Source organism: Biomphalaria glabrata, chromosome 14, assembly GCF_947242115.1.
Source record: "Biomphalaria glabrata chromosome 14, xgBioGlab47.1, whole genome shotgun sequence".
In the NCBI taxonomy this organism is placed as follows: domain Eukaryota; kingdom Metazoa; phylum Mollusca; class Gastropoda; family Planorbidae; genus Biomphalaria; species Biomphalaria glabrata.
In genome coordinates, this window is record NC_074724.1 from 35,608,565 (window position 1) to 35,631,124 (window position 22,560).

The 22,560-nt window shown below is 36.8% G+C and overlaps 1 protein-coding gene across 9 annotated transcripts in view; it reads left to right on the plus strand.

The window, feature by feature from the left end:
- The first annotated feature begins 11,180 nt into the window (after positions 1 to 11,180).
- The window catches only part of LOC106054686 (AMP deaminase 2-like), an 86,084-nt gene continuing 74,704 nt past the window's right edge, over positions 11,181 to 22,560 (plus strand). For 5 of the 9 annotated variants that reach the window (XR_008774622.1, XM_056009781.1, XM_056009779.1 and 2 more), the window contains exons 1-2: positions 11,182 to 11,774; positions 16,004 to 16,215. Coding sequence is in view for 8 of the 9 variants with exons in the window: in XM_056009781.1 (XP_055865756.1) it covers positions 16,137 to 16,215 (79 nt within the window). In the remaining variant the exon portion in view is untranslated. Of the gene's footprint in view, positions 11,775 to 12,560; positions 12,614 to 16,003; positions 16,216 to 22,560 lie in introns of all 9 variants that reach the window. The other 4 variants (XM_056009775.1, XM_056009776.1, XM_056009778.1 and 1 more) reach the window with 4 other exon arrangements.

The window sequence follows — 22,560 nt, forward strand, 5'->3', positions numbered from 1 at the left end:
CCATACTGTCGGAGTGCAGACACCACCGCTACATTTTGAAGTACGTTAAACCTTATAGAGAAATGAATTTATGGTTCTGTGACCTGGCAATCACAGCCGAACTCAGAAGCCCCCCCCCCCCAACTGTCATTAAAAAGGACAACAACAACAACAAAAGACAAACTTTACAAGCCAGGCGAACAATGTCAAGGCCTCGTTAGAGAAAACGTCATGTACCTCTCAGACGAAATAAATTCTCGCAGAAACTTGAATGTAAATATCCAAGCACATTCCCCCCCCACCCCATATTCGAACAATTACGAGTTCTCTTCCAGCTGTAGGGCCTATATGAGCGAGTTTGTAGTAGTAGAACACGAAGATAATAAACTTTGATTTCGATTGATGAATAAAACGCAATAAAATATTTTTAAAAAATCCTTTAAAAAAACGAAGCTTCGACCTAAGGGGAAGAACTCCGCCCTTAAAACTATATCTATCAATAATGTACATGTTATTTCCCTTATTCGATATCAAACAAAATAATTAATTATCAATAATTAATTGACCAATTGGGTATTTTGCTTTATTGATTCCTGCTTTGTTAGGAACAATGAATAATTGTTTAAAGTATCACCTTGATTGGAGATTGCGTGAGGGAGAAATAGCGTTAACAAATTGCTAACAATTAGTTAAGGGGACTAAATCCAACAAATTTAGCCATATCTGTCAATACTGAAGTATTAGTTTTCCTTGTTGGTATCTAACAAAATAATTATTAACCTGTAATTAATTGACTAATTGGTTACTTTTTATTTATTATTGATTCATGTCTTGTCTAGGCCAATGAATAATTGTGCAAAGTTTCAACTTGATCCAGTAATGGGTGTGGGAGAAATAACGTGTACAGACAGACAGAGTGAGTTGATGTAAGCTCTGTAAAAAAAGAGTTAAAGCCGGCCTTAGCCGGACATTCCCACATTATAGACCATGGGCTTCTGGATGAAGGATATTCCAAAAGGAGATAAAACCATATCATGAACGATTCGAACAGAGGGACCTTGTACAAAAGAAGGTCAGGAAAATAATTTAATTCCGATTTTATTTCTGGCTTGGTTTTACTTCAATAGTTTCAGTAGGAATTGAGAAATTTCACTACAGTTGTTTTCCCATTATTCATTCATATCACTCGTCGCCATTTTGTGCGGAACAAGGGTGCTCACAATAAAAGACACATATAACAAATGACAAAGGGCTACAACTCACATATATTCAAGTATTAACGGTCATGTCTTTAACAAGCAGTTCCTTCTGCATGCTTCTTGCTTCAATCTTCAAGGAATGGTCTGGCTGCAAGCCCAAGCCATATTCTCCTATTTTTTCTGTACCCTATTCTGCCACGTCATTTTGTCTGTCTGGCCACGTCACTACTTTCTACGGTCTCTAAACACACTCTATCTATTAAACAAACTAACATACTCTCTAAGCTAAACTGGGTCACTCCAACACACACATATACACATAATGAGCGCGAGGCGGACTGACAGTTATAGCGGCAGATTTAAAAGGGAATGATCAGTGAGAAAAGACAAGTGTGTGTGTGTGAGTGTTAGAAGGGGAAGAGAAGGATTAGAGGATAGATTTCACGAACCTATTCTACCTCAGTATATCTTTCTTTCTTTTTTTTTTCTAGCTTTCTCTAAGTTTGTATTGCCCTATAGTTTGTTTTTTTTATGTTTATACACTTTCGAAGGATAGTCTACCCTACCTCAAGGTGAATTCGTTTCAGACAGGCGTTGAAATTAAACCGTTCCTCAATGAAGATCTAGCTGACCTTGTATGGCTTGCAAGCAACACTGAAAGCTATTAATAATAATGATCATTATTTTATTTATAAAGCGATGTTAAAAAGTAAAATGTAAGCTCAAGGAGCTTAAATAACATAACAGACATCCACACAAGAGTTGAAATGACAGACTAGTCTTAACAAGTTTAAACAGGTCTTAACTCTTTCTCTCCGTAATTATTTTTTCCACGTTTTGAAGGAATTCTTCATTTGCAAATTACTATTTTACTACTCCTGTTATGATTGGGCTTCAATAGCTTTGTTGTTTGTTATCAGAATACGTTGTATTTGGTATAGAATTAAAGGGAAATGCATGCTCTTTTTATATAATTCGAAGTCAAGTTAAAAAAAATTAAACATTAATTTAATTTAGTGAGGTCAAAATCAACGATGGTATCGTCGATTAGGAGAGAAAGAGTTAATGTTCTTCTTGAATTTAGTTGAAAGAATTGAACCTATGACCATTTGCAGTCAAAATTTCAGCTTGATCCGAGATCGAGTGTCGGAGAAACAACGTGAACAAACTTTTTACCAGACAGACAGACAGACAGAGTCAGTTGACACAAGGTTTGTAAAAAAAAAAAAAAAGCTTATTAAATTGAATGAAGGGAGAGCACCGTCCAATAGTTGCCATATATCTCTCAATATTGAAAGGTTATCTCGCCTATTTCTAAATAAAGTAACATAAGAAATAAATGACCACTAATCTAATATGATACAGACGTTACTTCAAAAAAGAAGATGATTACGTCCTACGCGTCATGCATTTAGTCATGCATATTAACCAATGACCTAAATTCTGCCATGTCACTGGTTTTCCTGGCTATCTCAGGCAACCCATTCCATGCTCTAATAGCACTAGGTTGATATAAGGTTTGTAAAAAAAAAAAGCTTATTAAATTGAATGAAGGGGGAGCACTGTCCAATAGTTGCCATAACTCTCAATATTGAAAGGTTATCTCGCCTATTTCTAAATAAAGTAACATAAGTAATAAATTACCACTAATTGATTACATGATTGGTTATTTGTATAATCGATTCATATATTCAATGTTAGCTACAGTAGGCAGCTGTGAAAATTTCAACTTGATCCGAGAATGTGAAGTGGGAGAGAAAACATGTTAAAAAATCAACCCAGACAGACGGTGGAAGTTACAATAAGCATAATATATATCAAGTCCATAGTAAAGTAGAACTACAACCTACGGTGGTGTCAATCAAAATGGCGGATAAAGTTTTAAACTCTTCCAGCATCAGTTTTTTAGAATAATTTTTCAAATATTAGTAACATAAACAAAATGTTTAGTCTATTATCCTTTTCTACCTTTTCTGTCACGCTCCTAAACAGAGGCGGCCTTACGGGGTGGCAATTGGGGCCGCCGATCCAAGCGGGAAAGGGGGGGGGGGTGGCTCGCGATAGGAGATATCCGTATTTCTAAATCATTAGTTACGTCGGAGTCTCAATTAATAGAGATAAAAACCCGTTTAAGCTTGGCAACCGCTGCCCTGACTAAACTGTAGATAATCTGGAAGAGTAACATAAGCTTACCAGTAAAATTAAAAAACTGTATTCTTCACTAGTGGTCTCTGTAGGCTACTCCTATAGTACTATACGGTTGTGAACGTTGGACTGGAGGCTGAAAAAAGAATACGAGATTCTAAGAGTTATGCTAAAGAAAAATTACCGAGGAACTGATAACAAGGAAAAAAAAGAGAAAAGAGTTTGTACTTTAAAAAGTCAACACTCTGGCTGGCAAAAGGAAGAACGTCTCAATGTGAATTTAAAAAAAATCTAAGCTGGTTTGGTCATGTTTTAAGACATTACTCACTATCATTAGTCGTCTTCAAGGTACAATGGAGGGAGCACAAAGAAAGGGTCGTCCAAAGAAAAGCTGGCTAGATAACATATAAGAAGGGGTCAGCTTCTCTCTTGATAGCCTGCTAAGTACTGCTGGTCGGGAAAAGTGGAGGGATTTAATTACTCGAACTGTCAAAGCACCCCTGTGGTGATTGTGTTTGCATGTTGTATTGTGGTGTGGTGATTGTGTTTGTATGTTGTATTGTGCTGTGGTGATTGTGTTTGCATGTTGTATTGTGATGTGGTGATTGTGTTTGTATGTTGTATTGTGCTGTGGTGATTGTGTTTGTATGTTGTATTGTGCTGTGGTGATTGTGTTTGCATGTTGTATTGTGGTGTGGTGATTGTGTTTGTATGTTGTATTGTGATGTGGTGATTGTGTTTGTATGTTGTATTGTGCTGTGGTGATTGTGTTTGTACGTTGTATTGTGCTGTGGTGATTGTGTTTGTACGTTGTATTGTGCTGTGGTGATTGTGTTTGTACGTTGTATTGTGCTGTGGTGATTGTGTTTGTACGTTGTATTGTGCTGTGGTGATTGTGTTTGTATGTTGTATTGTGCTGTGGTGATTGTGTTTGTATGTTGTATTGTGCTGTGGTGATTGTGTTTGTATGTTGTATTGTGTTGTGGTGATTGTGTTTGTATGTAGTATTGTGATGTGGTGATTGTGTTTGTATGTTGTATAGTGATGTGGCGATTGTGTTTGTATGTTGTATTGTGCTGTGGTGATCGTGTTTGTATGTTGTATTGTGCTGAGGTGATTGTGTTTGTACGTTGTATTGTGCTGTGGTGATTGTGTTTGTATGTTGTATTGTGCTGTGGTGATTGTGTTTGTATGTTGCATTGTGCTGTGGTGATTGTGTTTGTACGTTGTATTGTGCTGTGGTGATTGTGTTTGTATGTTGTATTGTACTATGGTGATTGTGTTTGTATGTTGTATTGTGCTGTGGTGATTGTGTTTGTATGTTGTATTGTGCTGTGGTGATTGTGTTTGTACGTTGTATTGTGCTGTGGTGATTGTGTTTGTACGTTGTATTGTGCTGTGGTGATTGTGTTTGTACGTTGTATTGTGCTGTGGTGATTGTGTTTGTATGTTGTATGGTAATGGTGTTTGTATGTTGTATTGTGCTGTGGTGATTGTGTTTGTACGTTGCATTGTGCTGTGGTGATTGTGTTTGTATGTTGTATTGTGCTGTGGTGACTGTGTTTGTATGCTGTATTGTGGATTGCACTTCACAGAATCTTGGGTGTATGAGTTGACGATTTCTAAGTTTATTTGTTATTTCTTTGGTCCGTTGGTTGGGGTAGAGTGACGTCCCTTGAGAGATTGTTATTGTTGATAGAGGCCTGAGCTTTGAGACCAAGGGTAGCAGGACAGCATAAGATAGTTGCATAGTTTATTGTATATTTAAAAGTTCGACATTGGGTAGCCTTATTTACAGTTACAAGTTCATTCTGATCACTTTTATTAAATATATATTTTGTTCTTCATACATCACTTGAATTTGTTTGGAATTGTTGAAATGCACACGTTTATGTGTCCATGTCAGAGCCAAGCCAGGAGTTCGCAACAACCCCCCCCCCCCCACCCCACTACTATGAAAGTCAATGGACAGATGAGATGATGAGTTACTAAATCAATATTAGAGGGTTGGGGGAAAACACTTACAAGCTCAAATTTACCTGCAGTAACATAAGGCTACAATACAGTGTGTCATGTAGGCCTACAACACGACGCATAGGACTATGTTTTGGAACAATAATAAGGCTTACACCAGAGGCGTAAAGGTGGATGGGGGCACGGTTCCCCGGGTGACACCCTCAGGGGGGCGCGCCACGCGCAGCCTATATTTCTACGTGATGTTCATGGAAAAAAGGTGAGGGCGCAAGACAAAAAAAAAAAAGTACCTTGCCCAGGGCGCACGTCTTGCTCACTACGCCTTTACCTACAGCATTAGAGGCGGACGAGCCAGTTGGCGTGATGTGGTACGGTATAGGCTACATTGCATGCGTTTACGGCTTCCTGGTCCGCGTAAGACACTCGTCCGGGGCCCCACCATTGGTTGCTTACACAAGCAGTGGCGTAGCTAGGAATTTGCCATCATGTGGGGTCCCCGGGGGACTTGACCTCTCTGGGGGGGGGGGGGGGGGATGGGTCTTGCATTTTGCTTAATATTTAATATAAAAAAAAAACAATTTCGAACACTCATTTGGGCTCCCCCCCCCTTAAGTGGGGGCCCGGGGGGATTTTCAAATTCTCCCCTCACCACCACTCTAGCTACCCCACTATATACAATATACGAATTCAAATATTGACCAGTTAGTTCGACGAAAATCGTCTTAAACAAAACAACTAAATGAGTGTTTTTTACATTAAATATTACGCAAAATTGCAGTGGCCCAAAAAGAGGCCAAGCCCCCAGGACCCTCAACTAACTAGAAAGAAGGTGCAGAGGCGCAGCTAAGGTGGGGGAGGGAGGGGGAGAATTTGGAAATCTCCCCTGGCCCCTACCTGAGGGGGCCCCAAAATAATTGTTTTTTACATGAAATATTACACAAAATGCAGTGGCCCGCCCACAAAGAGGTCAAGCCCCCAGGACCCTCAAATGATGTCAAAATCCTAGCTACGCCACTGAGAAGTTGTGTTTATTCCAAACGCTGTCATGCTTTACCAAGACACATAGACGAACTAGATCTCGAACTCTCCAGAAAGAGAAACACATAAAACACACAGACTAAGTTGACACGTGTTGCCGAGCGTTGCCCTGACTAACTAAGAACAACAATGCATGGGCTGACATGGAGACAGCATAATGAGTTCACACACCAACTGCCTGATTGACATGTAAATTGGAGAACGCAAAAAATGATGACGCAATAAAGCTTGATTTTTTTTTTTAAATGGCTTGCTGGCGTTAATAAGAGAATATGAAATAAAAAAAATAATATAATGAAAGTCCTTTATTTTGAATGATACGCAGTAATATCTATTGTATTTAGTCTATTTTGAAAATAGTTTCACGACCAAAAGGAAACAGAAAGGTTGACAATTAAGACAAAATACAATTTAAAAACTTGGCTTGCAATTTTATCAGATAATACATGTCAGAAACTCAAAGGCTTTACAACTTCTAAAAAAAAAGTATCGTATCAGACGAAATGACTTTCCTGCATTATTGAGATATATGGCAGTGATTTTGTGGTTCTTCCTCTTAAATAAGCTTTGATGTGTTTTTTTTTTATGTTATGTTTTTTTTACAAAGCTTATATCTGTATGTCTATCTGCCACTCTGGTGCAATTTTTGTACATATTATTTCACCCACTTCCCATTCTCGGATCAAAGTGAAACATTGCACAATTATTCATTGTCTCTAAAACTAAGCATGAATCTTTAAAAAAAAATAAGTAATTAATTGTTTTAGGCTGATAATGATAGAGGAGAGGTAATTTCGGTGTATTGCTATAAATGGCTATAAATGTACAGTTCTTTCCCTTATATAGGTTTGTTTTAAACAATATTTTTTTGTAAATGTTGCTTGTTTGGTTTATTGTGCCTCGACCGTGCGTTGATTTCATTATAAAAAGAAAACAAATAAATGATTTTGTGGGAGCTGTCACAGGTTTCATAGTTGTAAGGCAATGTCTTCGAGTCCGAAGATGAAAGATCAGTGCAGACCCAGTCATGAGCCCGACGTCCTTTACATTAATTTTACATGAGCCTTCACACTTTTTTTTCTTTAAATGAAATTAAAATCTTTTCTTTGTTCTTCCTTTTTTTTTAAATGGGCATAAATTTATATTTATACTATATATATATATATATATATATATATATATATATATATATATATATGTGTGTGTGTGTGTGTTCGTGTTGAAGACCACTGACAAAGAGACAAGCGAGCTTAGCATCATCTGCAATCTGATTTAGAGATTGCAGAAATGGATACCTTTACAAATAAATAAATACCGAATAGAATGAGAAGTTTACCTTGATGTAGCAATAGTACCGAACACTCTAATTCACATAACGTGAGAACACTTGAACATTTTAATGAAGAAAATCTCAAAAAAACTGAAAGTGTCCAATTATTTATTCACACAGCAGAATATCTTAAATACTTAACTTCTAACTTCCTTGGCGTCACGGCAAATAATAAGAAATACACATTTATTGTAATTGTAACCAATTACACAGACCAGATCAGATGATGTGTAGCAAAGTCTATTGATTTAACAGTAAATTACACATTCGAGATTTTGCCTTTTGAGTTTTTGTTAGCCACAGTTTGATTGCAAGTCAAGCCCAAGCAGGCTAGCAGGTGAACAGAGGGGGGTAGCGAGGGGAGCAGTACTGATTTAATGACCAAGATGGCCTATGGTGCAAAAAAAAAAAAACCAACATAAAATATATTCCAAGCGCATGCCGAGAGCTGATTCTAATGGCCGCCAAGATATTAATAGAGTTAGAGCACAAAGGGAGATAAAAGGAGATTCACCTTCCCTATTTGATATAACTGTACCCAATTTTCTTTACAACGAAAAGATTACGTATTTAAGGCCAACATCGCACGCTGATAATGGTGGATATAACTATAACAACAATATCAGTTCGATTGGATCAGATTTGATACATAAAACACTGAACCATAATCTCCGAATACAAAAACCAAATTCAATAAAATACTCAGAAAGACACAAAGCTTAAGGCACCTTCCACGTTCCATACGCTAGGATGTATTTGTACGAATGCTCCTTCTTCCCTAGTGCTATTGGATGGCTATTGGATGGCTGCCTGGTCGTGCGGTTTGTGCGCTGGACTGTCGTTCGGATTTATCGACGGTCGAGTGTTCAAACCCTGCCCGCTCCCATCCCCCGTCGTCCAGCGGGAGGTTTGGACTAGGAAGTAAACTATCTTCAACTCTGAAGGAACATCCGAAACATGTAAAACATTTTACAAACATTATTAGAGCATGGAGTGTGTTGCCTGAGCTAACCAGGAAAACCAGTTACCTAGCACAATTTAAGTCATTGGTTAATATGCATAACTAAATGCATGACGCGTAGGATGTTATCATCATCTTTTTTTTTAAGTAACGTCTGTTTTATATAAGACAAGATAGGATAAGATAAGAGGCGTAGCAAACGGACTGTAAGGGGGCTCCATTGTTCTATCATGCACCAGGCGAAAGGCGCCAAAAAGATCTCCAAGACAAACCAAAGATTCGAGAGTATATTAATTGCCATTTTGATCAATCTCTTGAGAATTTTTAAATTAATAGTCATTGTAACATAATTATTTGTTTCTTAATATGTATGATAAAACTAGTTAATACTTTTAGGAAAACAATCAAACATATAGGCCTCTCAGACCACACAGGGCACATGATGTTAAGGTCATCTGTTTCTTTGACCAACGGTTAACGAGCAGGGTGTCATGTGGCCAGCACAACGACCGACCACCTTTACTTTTCCCATATATGTCAAGTACCGTAAAAGTTTGGTGGACTCACGGGGGGTCCTACAATTCCCGAAATTCAGAATCCCAGTCTTCATCGAGATCCGAACCCTAGAACCCAGGTTCGGAAGTCAAGCGCTTAACCACTCAGCCACCGTGACCTTGTGAGATGGGCAGTTAAATAATGAAGAGTTGTATTTGTAAATTGAAGTCCATATGCCTGAGAAAATGGCGAGGAGTGAAAGTGAATCATAAACAATATATTCTTGATGGAGGATCTACATATACATGTACATGTATAAGTTAATGTATATGGCAGCAGGAATATGTTCACATTAAGAGATTCCCCATTCCAAGTGTTATACTTCCATGTAGTAATAGTGCTTATTGGATAGTTTCAAAATCATCTAATTATTTATATAGCGAACTACTTTCGACACATCATTAAAATTTGTATTGCTCTGAATGACAGATATAATTGGATGCCCATCATGTGGCATATAATTTGTGGGCCGGATTGAATAGAAATGCCCCGGACGAGTTTTGACACTCAGTCCGACCCTGCCTACAATAGTTTGGTTGTCTACCAGCAGTTTGGTGCTACAAGACAACAACTGTAACAACACCGACCGACCTTTTTTTTTTTTTTGTATCCCTCTAACCCAGCGGTTCTCAACCTTTTAAGCTCTGCGACCCATTTTTACAATCCCCACTCTGCGGCGACCCCCATCCACACAGCAGTAGGCCTACAAGAATAGACAAAAAACAATCCATATTTTCGATGGTCTTAGGCGACCCCTGGCAAATCGTCAATCGACCCCCAAGGGGGTAGCAACCCACAGGTTGAGAACCCCTGCTCTAACCGTATTTATGCAACAAATCCACAACCACCAACTACCACTCCACCCCCCCCCCAAAAAAAAAACACAACACTTCTGATAGGTCGTTATATTCAGTGGCAATTTTTTTTTTTTAAATTTAGAATGTAGACCTACATGTAGATCTAGATCTAAATCAAGTCGTTCTAAAAAAAAAAAAAAATTTAAATAAGACATTACGCCTCCTTTTTTAAAACGTATAGAGCGATTATTTTTCTCTTCATCACTAGATCTAATGAGTGTTAGATTTTCTTTAAAAAATGTAAAGATAGGGAGACATCGCCCATGGGCGATACCACCCTCCCCCTTTTTTTTTTTTTTCGATATGCAGAGCTAGATTTACATTTCGGCTACATAAGCTATAGGGCCCACACTTACTCCGGGGGGAGGGGGGGGAGGAGCAAACGCGTTAGGGATATTTTTAATCTTTCTGGAGAAAGAGTAAAGGAAAAAAAAATGCCTTTTGTTGATTACAAGGGGCCCCTTAGATATATCTCAAATAGATTCGATTTTTGAACCTTGCAAGTCCAAATCCTGTCCTTATCTTAGCTTACCTTATAAAATACAGATATCTACTTATAATTGTCGCTGACTCTGCATACTAGTGAATATCTATACATTTTCATTTATTATATGAAAACCGCGCTCTTTCCAAATGTTTAGACTAAAAATGCCCTCTAATTTTTTCTATCGTTTTATCTAAAATCTAGATCTATCATTTTAAGTCTACTTTCTTTATTGGGCTCATTATTTACAGGGGAAAAATAAGCAAGTCAAAGAATGCAACTCTGAAGTCCGCTACTCTTGTCTCAGAAGTCCAGAAGTTGTAGACTCAGAATACTAAAAATAGTCTTACACTATGACTTGATCAAGAAATTTTAATGTAGGCCTATTATTCAATTAGAAAGAAAATTAAATCTACAATTATAAACAACAATCCTTTTAAAAATGCAGCATTATATTTTATAGAGCTATTAGTTTAAGATCGTAAGTCTAGAATTAGTCTAGATCTAGATTATTTTTTATTCTAATTCTAGATAGACCTTATATCTTGTTATCGTATATGATACAGACGTTTTGTATAATTATTTCTAGCAGATTGAATGATTTGTTTTTTCACAGTAGGCTCCCTTAGTAAATGACGTATTACGCAGATATCTCTTTGGCATAAATAAACATTAGGGGCTGCCTTGAACGATTTAAAGAAGTGAAACAGCTGATTGCTAGTGTTATTAACTTATTCAGTGAATAACTTATTGTGCTGTTACCGTTGGCCAAATCGGCTAATTTTTTTTTGTTGGTTAATAAATCCTAGATGTAGATTCCAGACAGTCTAAAATAGTTTAGATTGAGTAGATCTAGATTTTTAATCATTTATTATAATAGACCTCGATCTCTATTTTCAAGTAGATAATCTATTCTATAAACTAGATATAGATCTAGATCTATAAAGTTAATTATAATTATAATAATAATTTGATAATTTTGTTTTATTTGCCGACAATTGACACTATAAATACAATAATAATAATTAATTGTCAATACTAATACTGACAATACATCTGATCCTATGTAAAGTATGTATCTACTAGTCTAATTTATTCTAATCTAGACTCTAGACTTATATTTTTATATTTACATTAGTGATTAGATTCTATAATAGTATAATCTGCATATGACATAGAATCTATCACATATGATAATTGCCAGTGCATTGGACCATTGGCATTGGTGTTTGTCTGATTGGAATTCTGATTGGTAAGTTTTTTCTAGATCTAGGTTTTATTTTAGCAATCTTATAACTATTATAATTATAAGATCTACATGATATATCTATAATAGACTCAAGGTATTCTATATAAGAATCTATATCTAATATACTAATTTAGTCTAGAGACTAGACTCCAGACTGTATAGTGTATATATACTAAACCACTCTTACTCTTATGAGTGATATGACAGCCTTGTGGTGCACTGCTGAGATATTGGTTAGCTTGAAAAATTAGTTTTACTCTGGAAATATTGCCACCACTAATGTTTTGTAAAATTTTTGTTTCTAAAATATTTTACATGCATCAGATGCTGCTTATCAGAGTTGAAGATAATCAACTTTCTAGTTCAGACCTCCAGCCAAGGGTTGCAGGGTATGAACTCGGGGCCACCGAGATGACTGAACAACAGTCCAGTGCGCATACCGCATTATCAGGCAGCCATCTGGATAATCTTGAAGAAGCTAAAGGCTTGCTTAAATTTTTTTAGTATTTTTCTAGTTTCAGATCTAAATTTAAAAGTTCACTAAGTTTCTAGAACTAGATTTAGAAGAGGTCGAGATCTGCAGTAATCTACACATGTCTTGATGTAAATTTATATCTAGATATATAGTGGAAGTATATTAAATTCATCATCATCTGTCCCTTGACTTTTGTTGTGACAGTTCGTGTAACCTAATCCTTCCTTTTTTTCTGGTCAGCAACTGTTTTTAATAGGATATTAAGAGAGAGGCCAGTACATTCTTTTATGTTATCCAACCAGCTTTTTTTTCAGACGACACTTTCTTCATGCTTCCTCCACTGTACCTTGAAGAATGACTTTTGATAGTAAGTCATGTTTTACAATATCAATTATAGCTTTTATTTAGCACTACTTTCATGCTAATGGCATGCTCAGAGCGCCATGGTTCAATCTCATTTGTAGACCAGTGGGTGGGAGGTGGTATCTGGAAGAATGTTTCTCTGTGCTGCCTTTGGGCGCTCAATAAACACAACTCTGCTCGAGTCGGGTATTGAACTTCAAGCCCCCTTCTTAGGTAGCCAAGCCAAGCCAAATTCAAGTGCACTTAGCCTCTTGACCACACTTCCATCAATATGACCAGATTTCATCTCTTCACAGTATTGTTTCTTTTTTGGCAGCCAGAGTGTTGACTTCTAAAAGGACAAACTCATTTGTTTTCTTTTCTTGGTATCTGATACCCAACACTTCACTGTAGCATTTACTCTCAAAGGCTTGAATTCTTCTTTCAGCCTCAGTGTTCAGTGTCCAACTTTCACAGCCATATAGGAGTACAGAGACCACAAGCAAATCTAATACAGTTTTAATTTTACTGGGAGGCTGATGTTACTCTTTTAGATTTTCCACAGTTAGCTCAAACTTTTTAAACAGATTTCTTATCTCTTTAATTGATCCTCTATCTTTTGTCTTTTAGTATATTAATAGCTATGGCTTCATTCAGTTGTTGAGACCTTTCTTTTAGGTCTACTAAGTCTAGATAATGGACAGTCTATAGATGGACTATCAGACTCCTCTGTATTTTAGATTTTAAAAAGTTTTATGTGTCATTTTCTTTTTTATCTTTCACATACAGTGTAATATAACATCTGTCCTATCTAATCCTATTTATATCTCAATATTACTCAGTAAGACACAAAGATAAAGGCTCATTTCATATTCTCTATGCTAGGACAAATTCTTACAAATTCTCCTTTTTTCCTAGTGCCATTAGAGCATTGAAGGGGTTGCTGAAATCAGTCAGGAAAACCAACTACTTAGCAGATCCAAATCTCTATTTAACATGCATGTCTAGATTAATACATGGACTAGCATTGGATGTGATTATCTACCCTTTTAAAGTAATGTCTGTAGATGATAAGATAAGAAAAGATATCTTGTAGGTCATGTTCACTAGTCTTCATTAGAGATTTATTTTTATTTAACTAAAACTTGAAGACATACACAATAAATTAACAGCTAGATCTGTATCAGTGGTACCTGGAAAAAAAAAGAAAAGTGTTTTATTGTTGTTTAGCTTTTGTTTGTTTCTTATTATTTTTCCTCAGCAAAGTATTTATTTGTTTGTTTTACATGTTTTGGTTGTTCCTTCAGAATTGAAGATTATTACATCCTAGACCAAACATCCCACATGATGGCAGGGGACATCAGTGGGCTGGGTTCGAATCTGGGACCATTGAGATGACAATCTATATTAATTCTTTATTTTTAAGGGTTTCATAAAATGAAATACTTTGTTAACAACCAAATAACTTATATTTATTGTCATTTCTTTTGAAAAGGATACAAAAAATTTACCCTTTCAGACCATGAGATCTATTGGGCAGATGATGTAAAAGTCATCTGGTTTTGTAGCTTACGGTTAATGAGGGTGTCATGTAGACAGTACAATGACCAACCACCTTTATTTTTCCCCAACTAATGTCAGGTACCTATTAGAGCGTGAACTCAGAGGTGCCCTTAAGATCCCAAAGTTTAACATCCCAGTCTTAACCAGGATTCGAAACAGTAAAAATATTATTATAAATATTATAAATTGATCTTCAGTTACTCTTTGTCTCTAAATGCAATGGATGAACCTAGAGTATTTTTTTTAAGGGCACATTCTTGGGCCTTAGATAAAGGGATCATGCCTAAGCCTAATGCTTCCTCTCTTGCTAATGTGATGCTAAGAAATACATTATGTAGAGACCTGTCAGTGTGTTTATAATCTTGTTGCCTAAAGGGCTCCACTTCTAATTTTTTCCAAGCAGTTGTCTCATAAAGTCTTAGCGCTGCAAGGTAGCAAAGATCTAAAATCAAAGTACCCTTTCCCTAGATAATTGCCTTATTTGTCTGGTGAGTTCCATTTGCCCAAAGCTCCTGGTTTTATAGGCGCCTGATATCTGCATCCACCCCTCCATCCAGTACAAGTAGTTCTTCTTGGCTTAATTACACCACATGAGCAAGCCAGGTGCTGGGTTTGATTGTCAGGAGCATCATTTAGGTGTATTTTATGGACAATGGAAACCTTTCTGGACATAACTTTTGAATATGAAATTAAGTAAAAAAATACAAATTAAAAAAATAGCCAGGAGGAAGTAATCTAAACTTTTGAATAAGAAATTTAAAAATAAAAAATAGCCTGGAGGAAGTCATCTTTTGGCATAGGCTTGAAAGTCCTAAAATCATTTGAAGAAAGTTTAAATAATCTGGTCATTGTAGCCACATATTATCCTGAAGTCTCATCTACACATTATCATTAACTCTTCATCTACGCATTATCCTTAATCCTCATCTACACATTATTCTTAATTCTCATCTACTGTATTAATTAATTAATACAAAAGTGTTTTTTTTTTCTCAGATTTATAATTGTTCACAAATTTTCTAGATGTAAATTTAGATTTCATTTTAACAGTCACAATATGAATCTATTTACCATTTTTTTTATTATATTGTAAGAATTCTTTGTGCATGCTTATTCTACAAATTAAGTTTGTGCAATAGAATACTCCTGTATTCTGAATTAGAATGGTTCTGTGACTTCTTTTCAAATGGACTTGCATTAGACTAGAGTGTCAGAGTCACTAGATACACATCTAGAATCACAGTGACATACAAACTGCACAATATCAGCATAACAACTACATTTACAGATGATCCCTAGTTTACCAGATTTAAGATGAAATCATATTAACTTAAAAGAATAACTTTTTTTTTAAACATACAGCTTATATTTAAATTGAGTCAGGGCTTGATCACCAAGATGTATATCATAAGTGTGAGTCATACTGTGAAACAAGACCATTATAAGATAATATAATACTTGAAATGTGCATTTTGATCAATAGTTTTATTGCAACTATATATAGTAAAAAAAGTAAAGTTCCCCTTTCAGACCTTGTGGTCTAAAGGGCGGATGATGTAAAGGTCATCTGTTTCTGTGGCCTACGGTTAATGAGGGTGTCGTGTGGCCAGCACAACGACCTACCACTTTTACTTTTCCCCAACTAATGTAAGGTACCCATTAGAGCTGGGTGGACTTAAAGGCGTCCAAATATCCTGAAATAAAAAAATCCCAGTCTTCACCAGGATTTGAACCCGGAAGCCAACCGCTTTACTGCTCAGCCACCAGGCCTCCGCAACAAAATTACTCTGATAATATTTATCAATTTTATATATATATAAAATAATATTGTGTTTTAATGCCATGTTCACAGAGATTGATTCAGTGGGATTCAAGTAGTTTATAATACACATTCACTTGTGAACAGAGCAGAGTAACCAAAATCTCATCACCAGTGATAGCACAAGGTACAGGCCCCAGTGCCATCAGGTACAGGTCCCACTGTCATGGCCACAAGCATGGACCAGGAGCCCAAGAATAATGGAGAAGTCAGTGAGGCCCATAAAAAAAGGCCAGTGGAAAATGGTAAGTGCTTTTTTTTTTTCCCTGCCTCCTCTCTTCCTCATGACCTGATTCTTTATTAATAGTTTGTGTTTTTGTATGGTTCAGTGAGTTTGATTAGTTACAAAGCCTCGGTATAGGTGTGGTCTATTTGGCCATGATCTTACTTTCTTGAAATAAAAAGATGTTTTTAAATGTTTAATTATGTAGAAAATAGTGCTTCCTTATTTCCCTGGCGTTATGTTGGCTGTAAGCTAAAGATCAGATATAAGCATGTAATAGTCACCTAGTTGCTTAATGTTAATACTGGATCAGTTTGTTATAGCACTAGTTCAGTCATTTATTTATAAGAAGAGCTTATTTTATTTGGTAAATTTAGTCTGGGCTATTTTTAACTGAATGATGCTAGCTCATAGAAATTATGACCTAGATTGGATGCATGCAGTTTATGCGCTGTATTGTCGCTCAAACCTCACCCGCTGTCATCGCCTCTTGTCCTGCGAGAGGTTTGGACTAGGAAGTAAATTATCTTCAACTCTGAAGGAGCATCCGAAACATGTCAAACATTTTACAAATAATCTGGTATATAAGTGTCTCAATTTCGTACTCAGCATGGAGTATTGGATGAAGAGGATCATGATGACCTAGTTTGTTTTTTAGCGGCCCCCGAAACGGGAAATGACGCTATTAGTTTTATGCGTAATGTCTGTCCGTCCGTCCGTCCCGTTTAGATCTCGTAAACTAGAAAAGATATTGAAAATCCGACATCACAATATTTTAGACCATTCAAAGTTCTGATGCAACAGCTACTTTTTTTTCCAGAAAGCGAAAAATCTAATTTTTAAAATCAGTTATGCAAGCAGTTTTTTTTAAAGAGAAAAAGCTAATTAGTATGCATTATAAGTTAGACCTAATTTAAAACGAATAGTAATCTTATAAACTTCATTTTCTTGAACATTTTTTTTAATGTATTGTTTTTGAGAATTCAAATAAAAGATTAAGCCTTTTCAAAACAATTACATTATGTTAAGACCAGGAGAGGCTCGGTAAAGCGCTTAGCTTCCGAACCGAGGGTCCCGGGTTCGAATCCTGGTGAAGACTGGGATTTTCAACTTCTAAATCCTTGGGCGCCTCTGAGTCTACCCAGATCTAATGGGTACCTGACATTAGTTGGGGAAAAGTTAACGGCTACATGACACCCTCGTTAACCGTAGGCCACAAAAACAGATGAACTTTACATCATCTGCCCTATTAGACCACAAGGTCTGAAAGGGGAACTAATTAGGCCAGGTTCACATCTAACTTTGCATTCACTTGCACCTATCCTTTGATCTGCAGCACCATTGGGGCACTACACAAGATCTGTCAACCTTCTTTCTCCATTTTTATCTCTCATTTGTCTTTGATATAATTTCATTTGGATGTTCTTTCTGAAAATATTGAAGCCTGCCTGGGTGGACCACTTCGAGGGCAGAATTTAAGTTTGTGTTTCCACACAAACTGTCTTTGTAACCTTGTTTTATAATGCGATGTTTGAAATCTATAATTTAAATGAACTAAAATTCAGTTTGACAGAACATTTAAATGAATCAAACAATGGTGCTGTAGCTCAAGATCACTCCACAAGCACCAAAACAGTTGTGATGGTTATGCTGACAGATTTCTCACTTCTTTTCTATATTTGTCATATCGACATTCTTTAAAGCATTTCACAGCAGTACATCATTTAACCATGGTGTAATAGGCCTATGGTTGCCTGATCATAAGGTTTGCCAATATTGTCCTGAGTTGGGATCAGCCATACCCTGCCATCAGCGGGAGGTTTAGTCAGGGCGGGTCCTAAGCCACCGCAACCTACGCTGCCGCACTTTCATACACCCACGCTAATATTCTAGGTTTAAATTATGAAATTAAATCATTATAACTTATAACAGGGTTCCTGCGGCCTCCTGATTTTCCAGGAGTTCATGGAAATCTCCTGAAATCATAAAGATCTGCTGAGAATAGACACATATTGTGATATTGCGGTGTCATTCAATTACTTGAGGTGAACGAAGATAGATTGAATAATTTGGCAATTCTTGATATTGCTATTGAGTGTGATGTATGTAGAAAACAGAATTTTATAATATACTGTATGACTTTGCTACACTCAAGGCTTGTAAAGTTAATTTGATTGTGATTTCGTACTTAGTAAAGATATTAATAAAATGCAAAGACAAATTTATTTTCTAATACAAAATCTTAATTTTCACTTATTATCCTTATCCCTATCCAGACTGGACCCTGCGAAATCCATTTTGCATAGGGCTCCGAAATAGTTAAAGTCAGCCCTGGGTTTATTCTAGGACAGGGGTTCTCAACCTGTGGGTCGCAACCACCTTGGGGGTCGAATAACGATTTTTCAGGGGTCGCCTAGGACCATCGAAAATATGGATTGATTTTGTCTATTCTTCTATTGCTGTATGTGTGTGTGTGGAGGGGGTCGCGGCAGAGTGGGGGATTGTAAAAAGGGGTCGCCTGGCTTAAAAGGTTGAGAACCGCTGGTCTAGGACATATTAATCTTTCTTCGTGGTGCAACGTTTAAAACATAGAAAACAAAAATAGAAGCTACGCCAGTTAACCAACTTATATTAAGTTTGCGAAATGTGCATAAAATGACTAAGTAGAGTTCAAGTCTTTAATTAACATGCACCACTAGATTGACATATGGATGCACATGGGACGTAAATATCTTCTCTTTTAAAGAAATTAATGTACTTTTTAAGAAGTGTGTGTCATGTGCTCTGGACTGTCATCCCAGTGGTTTCAAGTTTGATATGCTCATTGCCATCCCCTGCCATCTTGCAGGAAGTTTATACAAGGATAAAACAAAATCTTCATTTTTGAAGTAATGTCATAAACCTATAAAACAACCAAAATATCTGAAATATCTTAATTTAAAGCTGAACTTCCAGTGTATCTAATCATATTTTTCACCCTAGACACTGCAACATATTTCATAAACAATTATTATTATAATAGCTATTCTGTTGTTATATAGTGGAAAGTGGGTCAGTGTGACACTAGAGTAGATTGTTATATAGTGGAAAGTGGGTCAGTGTGACACTAGAGTAGATTGGCCAGCCGTTTCTCCGGCTTGTTTTCTTAAGTACACACAACATCTCCAGTTTCCATTCCATCAATACACACACATAATTTTTTCACTATTTTAAAAAATCATTGTCCACCATTGCCCAAAATATCTTAATATAGGAGGCCTACACCTAGAAGGTCTGCCCCTCCGAGTCCTACACTTATGAGGTCTACCCTCAGAGGATTAGCATTATCTTGGTTGAGATTCGTTTTGAGCTAGAGTTACCTAACACTAAAAGTAGGTTAACAAGGCAATAAGCTTTGACACTGAAGAATGTCATATTTTTTCTCTACCATTCAACATACACTCACAATCTTGCAATCATCACTTGGTCTTGATTTACAAGCTGGAATTGTAGTTCTCAAAATGTTTTGCCTTGACACATGTGTCATGACTTGCCCATTGGGACTCAGTAATATGCTTTAAGAACCTTGTTCACAATTGACATTAATTAGCCATCTGGTAGCGCGAAACATGGTAAATTGCAATGGTATATATTTATAATACTTCAAGAGCCAATCACAGCCATTGTACTAGGCTCCATAGCCTCTCCCACTTTTGGTTTTGTAATTTACATATGATTTTAATTATAAGTTATCTTCAATAAATTAGAGTAACCGTTTAGTTGGGTTTTTCTTGTTTTAGTTTTCTCCATAATTGTGTTTTCTTTGTAAATTGACATGGTTGTGCGGCGGCTGAGTGGTTAAGAGCTTGGCTTCCGAACCTGGGGTCCTGGGCTGGAATCTTAGTGAAGACTAGGATTTTGAATTTCTGGATTTTTAGGGCATCCTTAAGTTCACTCAACTATGAGTGGGTAATTCTTCTTTCTCTCCTGATCGACGATACCATCGTTGGTTTTTTATCTCATTAAAATAAACATTTTTAATTGTATAAACTTGACTTGGTGTTGTATAAAAAAGAGCATGCATTTCCCTTTAATTCTATACCAACTAAAACACTTTCTGATAACAAACGAAATTTGAAGCCCAATCATAACAGGGGTAGTAAAATAGTGATGAGCAAAATGAAGAATTCCTTCGAAACGTGGGAAAATAATTACGGAGAGAAGGAGTTAAACCGTCAGGTAGAGTTGAGCCCTCGGCTCTTGGAACTCTAGGCCAGCAAAAGTGAACAAGAGCTTCCTCTCACCGGCCTGAATACACTGTTCTGTCTGACGGGTGGGTCAGACTCGCGGCAAGAGACCGCGTACACTAAGACCCCGGCCATTTTCCTTTTCTATACTAGGCTAACTGTGCGGGACTCGCCATTTATGTAACGGCCCCTTGAGGAACAGCGCCTGGATTGTGACAAGGTTGTGGGAGCTTTTTTACAACTCCACACAGGATGCTCTCGCACCCCCTTAGGCACCCCCACGGGAGTCTTGTTTTGCTACCCTTTAGCCTAATCGTTTCCTCCAACGATCGTTTCCACCCGGGCGCCACTATGAGGCAGGGTAGCAGAAAAGTAAAGGTGGTTGGTCTTTGTGCTGGCCACTTGACACCCTGCTCGTTAACCATTGACCAAAGAAACAGATATCCTAAACATCATATGCACTATAGATGACAAGGTTTGAAAGGGGAACTTGATAAAATGACATAAAAATAGAGGTTCTAGAGTTTGAAATCGAATAAGCCTGTATTCCATTCTCCTCATCTGTTGGTTGTTTTTTTTTTACTGCATTGTGCATGAGAGTTCTGGGCGTTTAAAGAGATAACCTAATTATAAATTGGCAATCTGGGTCATGCTGACCTGTATGCAAAGCCAGCATGAATGAGCTCCCTTGAAGATGTTACAAATAACAAGAGTCCATGAAAGAAAAAAATGTCTTTGAAATTCACTGGCGGATCCAAAGGGGGGGAGGGGCGGTAGGGGCGATCGAATTTTAGTAAAGAAATCACGCAATTAGTATACGAATTTATTAGTTATGTTAATAATATATACTTATTATTTATATTTCAATCTATTCTTAGATTATTTCGCCCCCCCCCCCATCTAGTATGTTGGCCGATTTGGTGGCCAGGTGGCGACGGCATCAATCTCGCCCCCCCCCCCCAACCATAAACTTTTGAGTGGGGGGGGCGGTCCTACTTTTATTTAGAAATCATTGTTTGTGAGGAAAATTAGTTGAATTACTATATAATTTGTATTCTATATCGCTACACTTCTGGTATCTTAGCCGATTCGGTGAGGTGGGGGGGGGGGTCGAGTGCTTCTACTGCTCTCCCCACTCTAGCCCTCTTGAGTCCTATTTTTATGGAGAAATCATAGTTTGTGAATAAAATTAGTTGAATATCTATATAATATAAGGTAAACATTGATGCTTTAACCCATTTGTATATTATGTCGCACACAGACTCTGATCTCAAATTGTATCATTAGTAAATATAAAATGAAAAAAAGGGTTGTACCAGGTGGGAGGAACAAACCAATACTTTTTCCTTTTTGTAATTTAGTTAAGAAATTATACAATTTTAAAAAATATGCCATAAATTAAATTCTTATATCGAGTCGCCCCACCCCCTATTCTTTTATGCCAAATGCAATCATTAGCAGAAATTATAAAAAGGAGAGAGGATTGACGTTTTCACTCTACCGCCCCCTCCCCTTTCCACACGAAAACATGACGTTTTAAAACAGAATAGTCAAATATGGCGACATAGTTTATGTAATTGCACACGAATTTATCTTAGCTATTTTAAGAAAGACTTTGTTTTGGGGCAACTTAGAATTCATACGAAATTTTTCATTTCAAGAGTAACCATTGCATTGAGTTCTGAACCCAAATATTATTTTCCTAGTCACCTTTTTCCAACCTTTACTCATACTGACATTTTTCTATTGTATAAAAAAATTTTGAGACTATAACTCACAATATATACTTGAATCCTAAAAATGCAAAAAAAAAAAAAAAATTAGAGTAGAATCTAATTGGCACACTTAATTTCTACTCCCAGTTAGGAAATTTTTGGTTTAGAGCTTTAAAAAAAGCCAAACCAAAGCTTAACCAAAACGTATTAAAGCTCATCAGATCTCTAAAGAAAACTAAAATGGAAAAGAAAATTCAGAAAAATTGACTTTGGGAAACAAATCCACAAAACTTAGAGATAAGGATAGAGATAAGGATAGGGATACTTTGGGAGAAATTCGATCTGACCACTATATCTTTACTGGCATACTGGAAAGTAGCTGGCAGCAGATGGCTTCTGAAAGAGACAGTTGGAAAGCTTTCACAA